This window comes from Malurus melanocephalus, unplaced genomic scaffold (genome assembly GCF_030028575.1).
Source record: "Malurus melanocephalus ecotype Western Australia unplaced genomic scaffold, MMel_1.1 scaffold_173, whole genome shotgun sequence".
Taxonomy (NCBI): Eukaryota; Metazoa; Chordata; class Aves; order Passeriformes; family Maluridae; genus Malurus; species Malurus melanocephalus.
The window spans coordinates 602,034-613,802 of NW_026623405.1; the positions used below are offsets into that span (position 1 = coordinate 602,034).

At 42.6% G+C, this 11,769-nt stretch overlaps 1 protein-coding gene across 1 annotated transcript; it reads right to left on the reverse strand.

Annotated features, from left to right (window-relative positions):
- Window positions 1–1,461: 1,461 nt before the first annotated feature.
- Window positions 1,462–8,537, reverse strand: LOC130577285 (protein phosphatase 1 regulatory subunit 3E-like). Its single transcript, XM_057372528.1, has one exon. It carries the CDS (start codon window positions 6,827–6,829, stop codon window positions 5,873–5,875), a length of 957 nt encoding a protein of 318 aa, XP_057228511.1. The 5' UTR covers window positions 6,830–8,537; the 3' UTR covers window positions 1,462–5,872.
- Window positions 8,538–11,769: the final 3,232 nt, after the last annotated feature.

The window sequence follows — 11,769 nt, forward strand, 5'->3', positions numbered from 1 at the left end:
ACAGAAATACAAAAATTTTAAAACTCACAACAGTAACACAACTTTTGTCCTACAGGGTGATAAGTGTAACGTGTGAGACTTGATTATGCAATTTTATGAAATATTGTCTTCTTATTGTTACCAGAGGAGTTTCTTATGATTTAGTGAAGTCAGGTTGGACAAAAAAAAAAAGAGTCTAAAGTTTTAACACCATTTAAGACACACAGTTTCCTTAATGACACTTAAAACAGAATATTCTATACATAACACACTGATACATGAACTACACCAATCAAGTTAATCCCTATAAAAACAGGTGCACCATAGAATTGCATAGAAAGAAATCCCTGGCATTAATAACTTGCACTGGAGACTAGGACTTTCTCCCTGCCTTTCTAGATCAAAGCACGAATGTTTTTTAAAAAAGCACATCTCACACTTGACGTTTTTCTTAGCTATATTCTTTGGAATCACTAGTGCATATGTAATTTCAAGCAATTTTTATWCTTCATGCTATTGTTTAATATTTAAAAAATGAAAATTGCAAGGAGAATATTTCCCTGCCTTTCCCCCCAAAAAGCTCTAATGTAAAATAATCCTCCTATGTAGAATAAAAATAAAATCAAATCTTTCCTCAACAACAGAGACCTCAAGGAAAAGCCAGAATGGCTGAATGAARAGGATATTCACATGAGATGGGGAAACCCAGGGTCAAAAATCCTCTCTATGAAGTAGTTTTCAAAAAGTATTTAGAAGTTGGATRAAGAAAAACTCCAAGCAATAGCCAATGGTTTCACAGCTCAGTATCCACTTTGCTCATGGAAGACCTACATTCAAGTTCATATGTGGATGTCAGGAAATACTCTCACCACTTCTTTTTTGGGGGGCAATTCTCTCCCATCTTCTGAACCTGAGAAAACCTTCACTGAAACAGCTGTGTTTCCCTGAACATGTTTAATTTTGAATTATGCCACCAYTGCCCATTTTAAACAAAATGCTGATTAGCTCTATGTAAGGCCAATGGGCTTTGTTTTACAGCAATATTGACTATATTTACTTCTTGCCTCAAACTATTTATGTTGGTAAACCTTTAATTTTAGTGCTCATTAAGTAATCCTTCCATTTACTCCAAGCATGTGTGCATGGAGTACCTACAGAAAACAGAATTACTGAGGATTTGCCAAAAAGCCMTGTGGTATAGATAAAAGTAATTTTCTTCAGATATTCCCTGCAGTGAGCACTTTTATGTCATGATATCAGCTCTGCAGGCAAATTAAATCCATCCAAAAGTTTTAACAATATGCATTATGCAGCATCAAATAACAGTAAAAGCTGAAAAAGTCAGGTATCCACGAGCAGCTTTCATAGAAAACTAGAACTCCTGGTTTCAGATAGAATATATATTTAGAATATTTGTGCAAGAGGTGAATATATACAATAATGATATTATATTAACTACAGTCACATTTTTTTTATTTAACTACATAATTGTAGAGGTGTCCCACAAAGACACCTCCATATTTCTCACTGACATTTCTTTCACTGCAATATGGGAAAATATTATCAAACTCTTCTAGCTGCTAWAGATACAGGATTTCTGGCACAGCTAAAAATGTGTCAGGAATTAGGATTATTGTATTTTTTTAAAATTTCATTTTCATGACAAATTCATTATTGGACTTGTGGTGGGAGAGCTAAGGAACACATGATSTTTATTCCTAGGAAATGCTGAAAGGCACATGAAAATCTTAATATATAATATGTTGCAAAATCCAGATTCTTAGTATTTCTGCAGGTTACTTTACATTAAAATTAGCAGCTGCTTGCCTATGGGCATTATGGAAAAATATTTCATGTAYCTGTAAAGGGGTGATGCTCATGAATGAACAGACATTTGTTCATACAAGTGACACATTTGCCCCTCACATCTGCTGAAACAACAGAGTGTCCACTCTCTCTGTTGTTTACTGAGATACTGAGGCACACACATTCATATCAAGAAAGATACTTGCAAATGGTAAAAGGAGAAAAAAGATTAATTTACYTGGAGTTATGTACATTTAGTGAAAATAAGTACAACAGATCCAGTTACTGATTTTATGCTGATAAATAAAATGTTTAGCTAGCTGAAATTCATTTACAGTCACTTAATAGTCCAGATTTGTTTTGAGATTTCTAATAATTAGGGTAAATTTCCAAAATAATGCCATGGAAGGCATAAAATCACATGCAAAACCCCTACCAGTTCAAGTGTGAAACAGCAAACACCCATCAGACATACAGTACAACTTGACTCGCTGTGTAAATTACCATTATAGTGCACATAAAATATCATGGCACATTTCATAAAGCTACAACTTTGCACCATAAATGACAGACACGTTTTTACATCTGCAGAGACATAAGCAATGAAGAATTCACTTATAGACCTAAGCATTATTGCCTTGCCTAAACCATTCTGGTATCACTTGGAAAGGGAGGTGGCATGGACTCCATTCATGCAAATAAAAACATTTTTTTTCCAGAAACAGATTGAATTGAAAATTCTCAAATATTTAACTTTGCTTGTGAAAKTTCTTTCTCTTGAACAATATTCTTTAGAAATACAGTTTTAAAAAGTTGTTTGGTTGATGCTCCCAATGATTGGTGTCCTGTCAACTTAAAAATTACCCCCTTCAACAAAGGTTTTCCTCCCCAAAGTCATTGTTTATGTGGTATATTAATATCATTTGACATTTTAATTTCATCTCCAYTTATCACAATGCTTCTAGCAAGTATTAGACAGCATCAGATTSAAATCTAATGGATTGAAAACTGCATGAGTGCTGCCAGTGGAAAAACATTCACAGACATTGTAACCTTACATGTGTACGGAAATATGAACAAACCTCGCTTGGAAATAAACCCCTGTGACAGAAGTGCAAATATGTAATCGAAGTAGGGCAGCTTTGGCATATGCCACTGATAATTTCTATGAAAACACCTCAGTCTCCTTCCACAGACTTCACCAATATCATTCTCCAGTCAAAGCTGGCTGGGTGCAACCTTCCCTTTCCAGGCACTACAATGCAGCTGTCTCTAATTCTTCTATAAGACCACRTCTTTTACAGGACTTGCATGTATATCATCAGTAATCTCTGATCAAGCCCATAAAGTCACTCACAAAATTCCAGTTGAGGTCAGGATTATATGCTTGAAAGCTCAGGACACTGTTGTGCAAAACACTCTTCTGGTATGCTACAACTTCAAAAGGTTTAATGTTCAAATTTGCTTTTGGCAAAGGTGGCCAAAAATATAACAATAATATCTGAAAGTATTATAAAGCCATAGCCCAATTCTGCCTGCAAAATTCCAAACAAGAGCAGCAGTAACTTCACCTAAGTCATTTTGAAAAATAAAATGTAACACRACTGCCTTATGCACTTGATGCATACATCCATGTAGGTAATCCAAATTGAAAGTGTTTAAGCCACAGCTGCGAGAAGGAGGTTTTAAAACTTTTTTAAAGACCTTTAGARAGCTGTAAGAGACCTGCAGATGATGCATGAATCAAATGATAATGARGATTGCCAATTACTGGAAAATGATTTTGCGGAGTTCTGTAATTGTTCTCTAATGGTTCTAGCACGGTTTGTGTTTATAAAGCCATTGGAACAATAAACAGGAAACCTTGTTAAAACTTCATAAGCAAAGTTTCAGCATCAGTTGATCTAAAATGCTTAGAAACTACTTTTCTCTCCAAGCATTTTCATCAGTCCACATAACTGTCGGTTCACTCTGTCGGTTAAAAAGGCCAAGCTTTTGGAAAGCTGTAACACATAAATAAATGATGGTTTGCTATATTTCTACCAGATTTCAAAGTGCTTTCAAATGGAGACAAGTCCTTTTCCTTCTCTCCAGTATTAAGGCTCTTATAAAAAGTGTAAGTTCAACCAAAAGACACTTGGGCTTTCTTTATCAAATACACCACTTAATACGATTTAATCACATTTAAAGACTCTAGTTGTGCAATTCTAGCRTTATAAATGTGTTCTAGCAACTTACAGAATTACTGTATTACTAGATGGGGACCTCAATATTCTAAAATGTGAAGTACTCAGTAGATGCTGACAGTATATTTCTCTTGAATTCTGTTTCATTAAAGCACAGCAATTAAAACACTGACTGGGAAATTAAAACCAAGCTACCAATACTACAGAAAGAAGCCTTGTCAATATTTCCATTAAATCAGAACCAATAATCCACAGAAATTAAATTAAATACTCTTTTACCATCGAGTTTCCAGGCCTCTTTTTTTCCCCCAGAATTAAGAAGTTTAATTATTCTGACTGAATCAGGCCCTCAGGAGACAAAAGTGCTCTCAATTCTCACCAAAGTCAAAAGGTTCTGTGAGAACTCATTACTCCAGACATTACTCAAGCTGCTTGGGACACTTAACCCTTACAAGAAACATAAAAATGCAGTTTAAAAAAAAAATCACATTTCATTCCAAAACAACCTACAGAAGATCCAAAACCTTTAAGGCCCGATCTTACAGTCCTTCACAACCAGAAAATCCCACCGACATGGTTTTACCACTCTCAGAAATCGTATTTGCAGAGGCCCCTCTCTGGCAAACACATACATGCCTCAATCCTGGAAAATTAGCACCCAGATTTGGCACCAACACAACCTGTATACAGCTGAACTCCTGAAAAACCAAGTTTAAAAAGGAAAATGCTATGTTTAGTGCTAATTTAATTTAAAACACACCTTTGAAGGCAGAAGTCAGCATACTGTGTCAATTTTTCTCGATACACTTTTATACGGCAAAGTGCAACTTTCTTTGATTTGTCTGATTAAACCTCACAGTTTTGTGAAATCCATCACTTACTGAAATTATTGTGAAGAATCTGGAGCAGGAAATTCAGAAACAGGCTCCTGCACTGATCCTGTTTAATTAAACTGTTAACAGGAATAAAATGGAAAACATTGCATGTGATGCAGGCGAGAATTACGGATTCAACTCTTGCCTCCTCTCTCGTTCCTTTGGTGCAATTCCACGACTTTCCTGCTGACCTGAACACAAGCAGCTTTGTGGGGCCAATCCTACCGAAACAAACACCAGACCCTGAAAAACTTTTCCATCAACGTACCACACGAATTCTAAACCAAAACACTTTCTTCTTAAAATCTCTCCATRAGTTGTGTTTCAAAGAGGGTGTGATGATGTTTTCTTCTTTCTAACTATGTTAAAATACCCGAAAGAGTGTTCAAAATGGAAAAAAAAATAAATCTTTGCTTTAAAACAAACATTTCACTGCATGATGAAATACAGCTACACCTTGGGGCATCCGTACTCTTCTCTTTTTGGGTTCAAAACCATAATCCGCTCCTTAGACTGCATTATCAGGTCCTTAACCCCGCGGGACAATTAACACGAGTGGGTCAGAGAGGCACTGAGAGCGGATCCAGGCCCAGGCCGGAGCTTTGCTTGAGCAGGATTAGGCAAATAGGACAGAGGCATGCCCTGTGGCAGTGCCCTCCGCGTTACCTGTGAGGGGACAGCAGCCCATCCTGACCTGCGGGGCCGGGAGCAGTGCACCCACCTGCGGATCCCGGTCCTGACCGGCAATTCCTGCACATTCCCGGCCTTGTCACCGGGGCCCGGCCCGGCAGCCGCTGCTTTGGTGGAAGCCACAATGTTCTGAGGGGGAACCCGCGCCCGGCCTCCCTGCCCACACCCCGRGAGCCGAGCCCGGGTTCCCCCCGGCACCGCTAATGACACACAAAACACAAATTACCCATCTGTAAACACAACTCGGGAAAACACCTCCCGTTGGCTTGAGGAGAGGTGGCCGGGCAGGTGCCGGGCCGAGGGCTGGCCCTCCGCGGGCTCCGCGCTGCCGCCGCCTCAGATGAAGTGGATCCAGGCGGAGCTGTCCGGGTCCTGCGGGGGCCCGGCGGCGGGCGGGACGCGCTGTCGGCCCCTCAGCCGGTAGTTCTTGCCCTCGTTGTTGTCCCAGTACTCGGAGCCGGCCACGCGGTAGCGGACGGCGAACTCCAGCGTGGTGTCGGYGGCCGCGGCGGCGCCCAGGGGCAGCAGGAAGGCGAAGCGGTCGGTGATGCCGTCGGCCGGCCCGGGCGGCTGGTACGTGGCGACAGCCTCGGCGCAGCTGGCCCAGCCATTGAGCGTGTAGCGCACCGACACGACCTTCTCGTAGGCGAGGTTGAGGACGCGCACGGCCCCGCGCAGCCCCGCCGGYTCTGCCCGCACCCACTCCAGCCTCACCTTGTGCTGCCGCACCCGCTCCGTGAAGCCGGGGCTGGCACCGGGCTGCGGMGGGAACAGCGGCTCCAGCAGCGGCGGCGGCGGCCCGAACAGCACCGGCTCCAGCTCGCCCAGCGCCGGCGGCTTCCTGGTCTTGAGGAGGTCGGCGGGGCGCGGCGTCGGCGGCGCGGGCAGCGGCACCCGCGGCAGGTCGGCCTCGCAGAAGAGGTGCACGGAGGTGAGCTCCAGCCCCAGCGAGTCGGCGAACCGCACGGTCTTGCGGCGCGCCGGGCTCTGCTGCAGCGCGGGGCGCAGGCTGCGGTCGCCGGGCGTGGGCAGCGACTTGGCGCGGCGGCGCTGCGTGGGGCTGGGGGGCACGGCGGGCAGCGTGGGCTCCCGGCCGCGGSTCGGCGGCGGCTTCTCGCCCGCCGCTTCCCGCACCACGGGCGTGGGCGCGGCGTCGCCGTCGGGGCTGCAGCCCGCCCGGCACTGCTCGGCCAGGCTGCCATAGAGGCAGGCGCTGCAGCTGAAGTTGCGCGGCAGGTAGAGCCGGGGCGGCGGCGCGGGCACCGAGCTGTGCAGGGAGCCCCCCTTATCCATGGGGTGCCGGCGGCTGGCGCGCCACCCGGGGCTCCTCTTCTCGAGCCGCGGCGTGCGGATGGCGAGGCGGTTTTAGCGCTCGGTCCGCGGGTTCTGTCCSTCGGCCGGAGCCAGCGGGATGCCCTCGGCGCTGTCCAGGTGGCGGCCGGCCCCGGGGGATGCCGAAGGGTGCATGTGTGCGGGGGCGGCGGCGGGACGTGCGGCGGTCAGGCAGCGACACACGCCCCGAGCCATCCTTCCTTCCCCATGGCTCCCACCCGCCCCAGTGCCCGCCTCGGTGTCGGTCCCTAATCACTGCCCGCGGCTCCCCCTTTCCACTGKCCCCGGTACCGCGGCTGTGCCGTCCCTCTCCTCCGCCTCCTCCTCCTCCTCCTCGCTGCGTTCTGGGTCTTTCCTCGAGGATCTCATCCAAAAAGAGGAGGCGGCAGGGATTCCCCAGTGGAAGCATTAAAATTCATAGCGGCGCTCTCGCTCGTCCGATCCCGTTACAGAAATAGCTGCGAGAGGAAAAGGCAAAGCCGGGCTCGGGAAGATTACACGGGCCGATAAGAAACAGCTGGCTTGCAAGTTGGATCTCACAGTKTACATTTAAAGGAAGAAATCCAGCTAATCTGCTATAATGCGTTTACAGTACATCTGCTGAATAAAATACACCTGCCGCAGTCCTGCCACACATCCCCATCGGGGGTGAAAGCAGCTCCGGCCGAAACACGGGGCGATGATTGAGTGAAATATAAACTGCGCTGCCTCTTGTCAGAAGAGCGTTTGGAAATTGCTGAGCAATATTCAATAAATTACAGTTTAATGTCAGACTCCGGTGCAGCCAGTTCAAGAAGCTAAACCACCATTTTAGTAAGCCGCTTCATTCCAGACTTTCCGTAATCTGGGACTCATTTTTAATTAGTAAATGGCATTAAAAACAATGATCCCGCCACCCTGCCAGAGGCTGAGCCTGAACTGTGTTGACATGTGATTCTGATTTAGCTTCTGAGCAGGAGATTTTTACACCTCCAGCATTTTATCTCCAGCACTTGGTGTTCCTTTGACAGTCTAGGCAGTGGAAATGCGGCTGATAAGATTAAGAATGGGACAAGTAAACCTGATAAGGACTAAAAGAAAAAAAGCCACCAGAATACAGGGAAAAGTTACCCACTGCCTCACATTATAAACAATCAGCTTTAATTTCTTTATTAATAARTATGAGAATAATCTCTAGATTATTGCTGCTGACTTCCAAATGTTTTTAATGAAAGATGATACAAAACCAGGGAAAATTATGCCCATCAGTGTTGAATTTGACACTATCATGTTTCATTGTGGTAACGTTGCACATTCACAACTTGATAATAAGTTTTGAAAAATCGAATAGTAACAATATAAATAAGTACATCTGAAATCATTAGCCCGGGATCTTAAAATTATTCCACTTGTCCTTTAACACACACTATGGGAAAGATATTTTATTAGATGTCTTTCCCGTGTCTCCCTCCAAGAAATGAGTATTTCWGTAAAACAGCAAGAACCTATGTTTGGTTTTCATTTACTCATGCTAATTCGGGGGAGAATAAGAACAGACTGAAAGAATTGTTCAAACAGGTTTTAAGGCTACATCTTTTGAATTATTTTTTCAGTAATTTCTCTCTGTCATAATGAAAATTTTCTAATGAACTAACACTTGGTTTTGCTGATGTTAATTTCACTTTAAATCAAGTAAAAAAAACAAAAAATTTTTTTTTTACATTAATATGCACAGTCTTTGCATTTTTAAACCATTGTGAAACTATCAGCACTAAAAAGCTAAATTGGTTTAGACCAAATTACACATTCAGTCAGGTTTGGATCTTTTTGTGGGATGCCTRGGAACACAACTTTGGAGTAATTTAGCTTCTGCTGTACCTTACACAATTGGGGTGCCTTTGTAAAGTTTCACTTCCCCTCTTCTGGTAATGTTAGTTGCCCAACTTCTTATCATAATCTTGTGTAATGCTCCTGCTTTTTGGCTTTCTCAGGTCTCCTCTTTCCTTCCACAACCATGGTATTTCATGGAACAAAACCCCCCARCTTCTTTTTTTGGTGATTGCAGGCGAGGTAGTTCATGTAACTGAGTTGAAAATAAAGATTTCTCAAAAGTAGTAAACAAAAAAATAGCATATAAAACTGAGAAAATATAGTGAAAAGAAAGAGAAAAAAAAAGCAAACCAACACAAGAAGCTTTGGACTCCAAGGCAGCCTGAGCACCTCAGCCTTGTCTTGAGTACTGTCATTGTGCAAACAGTAACAGAATCCTCACAATGGTATTTCTCACTTTCTTCTCTCAATCCAAACATTCCCAACAAGTCTCAGTGAATCTGAGAATGCTGCTGCTTTCTTTTTACACTTGCTCACTTGTCAAGGGTGAAGCTGTGGGAACTCTTACCCACACCTTTCACTTCTGAGGGTGTCCCTACTACCAGGCTGCTCTTGCCCCTCTGATGAATTTTAAGACAGATGTAGTAAGTAAGTTTTGAGCATTGAAATTTAACACACAGGCATTCCCTCAAATAGCCTACAGCCTTGTGCATCCTTCTGTGATGTGGAAACTGTGGTTCAAGTTTAAAATGGGAAGCATCGGGCATGATTTGTAAAAGGAAATTTGAAAAGAAATTTTGGGTTTGCCTACTGTAAATATTTGTACACAGCAAATGCTGCAATCCTTAGGAGCGAGTAAGCACTACCACACACAGAAACTACACTTTAATGTATGCAGTGGTAGGCARCCATCCACCGCCCCCTCTCAATCTTAATTTAGTTCACAAAATTTTGAGCACTTAAGTTTTAAAGCCTAATCTGTCTCTGCATTTATAGTGCTATAGTGAGGGCATTTTCCAAGGCTCTTTTTTAAATAACACTGTCAATAACAAGCTGATACAGAAATCACTGGTACTAACCTAGCAACCCCTTTTAAAGAAACATCTATTATCTTTTTGCTGGAAAGTATTATTTTTATGACAAAATAATTTTGAAGGTGCCAGCAGTAACAGAGACATCAKGCTGTAAATTCTAGAGCTACACAGAGTTGCTCTGTTATAGGGTAAGAAGAGCAGAAGGTCTTACATTGCAATTAGTGTCGACAGACTAAGGAAACGGCACTCAGGCATTGTTTTCATTCCTCCAGATTCCTCTCCCTTCACAGATTTAAATAGCACGGTCACAGGATAAAGGTTTGTCCTAATTAACATTGTCCTAATAACATTTTGTTGACCTGTCTCTGCATCTTCTAGCTGACRTCAAAAATTTTAAAGACAGCCTCTTGTTTGCCTGCGTGAGCTGAGTGCCCCTGACATTTCTGCCGTGCCAAAGTGCATTTAAGATCTGTCTGATGCYTGAGAATTTCCAGTTAAATGAACAGAGATCTTTGGTCCTGTTTTGTTAAAAGATTTGCAAAGAAAAAAGCAGATAGTAAATGGGGAGCTTTTTTTCTGCTGCATTTATTGATTGTCTGGAGTCCAGGTAATCTAGGAGAAAGCAAACACCAGCGCTGGGGAGCATTAGGCAGAGCTGCAATAGAACCATTAATAGGGCAGAGAGAGCACTGGGGCTTATCCAAAGTGGCCACTGTCACATGTCCACTTTAACTTTCCAGAACAGGTTTATATTTAGAAATGAGAATTGCAGGCAGATAAAATGCATGTAAAGGCGAAGTGCATTACAGTTACAGCAGCTTTGGAGATGAAGTTGTGACTCAGTACATGAATTGTAAAGGTCAACTTCTACTCTCATCTGCATCTTGCAGCTCCTCTGAAGCTGATGAACTGTGTAGGTGTTAGGAGAATATCACCCCTGAGTTTAATAATCTTATGTGACTGCATGAATGTGACAATGGTATTTACACTGGCAGTCTGAAAGGCTTGCGTGATACAGYTGTTCTGCATGCTTCTACTTTAAAAATACCTTCCCACACTGATGATTAACTCAGACTTTATTTATTTCCCCAATAAAATAACTTAGTCACATCTCAAGAAGTGCCAGATTAGAATCAGATTGTACGCCTAAGGTATATATATATGTAAAAAATCAGGTATTCTGTTAAGATTTCTGTATAAATCTTTATCTAACCAGGTTTATCTATTATCTATTAAGGGAAAGTTCTTTGATTCATRGAGTCATATCAAAGATATTTGATGTCAAACAAAGATCAGTGAGTAAATTCCAACAGGCTGAAAGGTCTGCTAAACAGAGATGTGACACTTGGAAAGAGTGTTCTGAGGTTCAGTATTGATTTCTGGAATTCTGTTTTTGTTGATACAGCTGATACAGCTCCAGAAAAGGAAGAAATTTTCAATCCAGACTAGCAAGTCTGTTATCCTACAACTATGGCACAAAAATAGAAATACGTAACAAGTTCCACTGTTCAAACATTCACTTTTATTGTGAAATAAGGAATCACAATAAAAAGAACAATGTATGTGGAGCCTTCAAGATGTGAAAAATATAGCAGCTGTAGGGCACAAAGAGATTAATCTGTTCGACCTGTTTAGTCCAAACGATTCTGAAACTAAGTCTTCACAAGTACTTCCACCTGTGAGAGATTCCACTACCAAGGATCCTCCAAACCCTCCTTGGAAAAACACAAAAGTCATTATTTCTTAGAAGGTGATCAGTGGTACTTTAGCAGAGATTGCTTCCTGTAGCTACAGCAARAGAGCAGAAATGTGAAAAAGGAGCTGACATTGTGAATGATAAAAGTGAAGGGACACAAAATAGAAATTCATGAATCGTCATTTATCTCACTCCAGCAAGATCCTGAGCAGTTAGAGGCATTGTGCTCTCACGCCAGACACAAATGTTGCAATTTTTTGTAATCCTACTGCTTTTGAAAAGAACAGTTGTCATGCCAGTCTGCAGATTCCACATACGAACCAAAACCRTGATAACATCTGGACTCCTCTAACCAACAATGT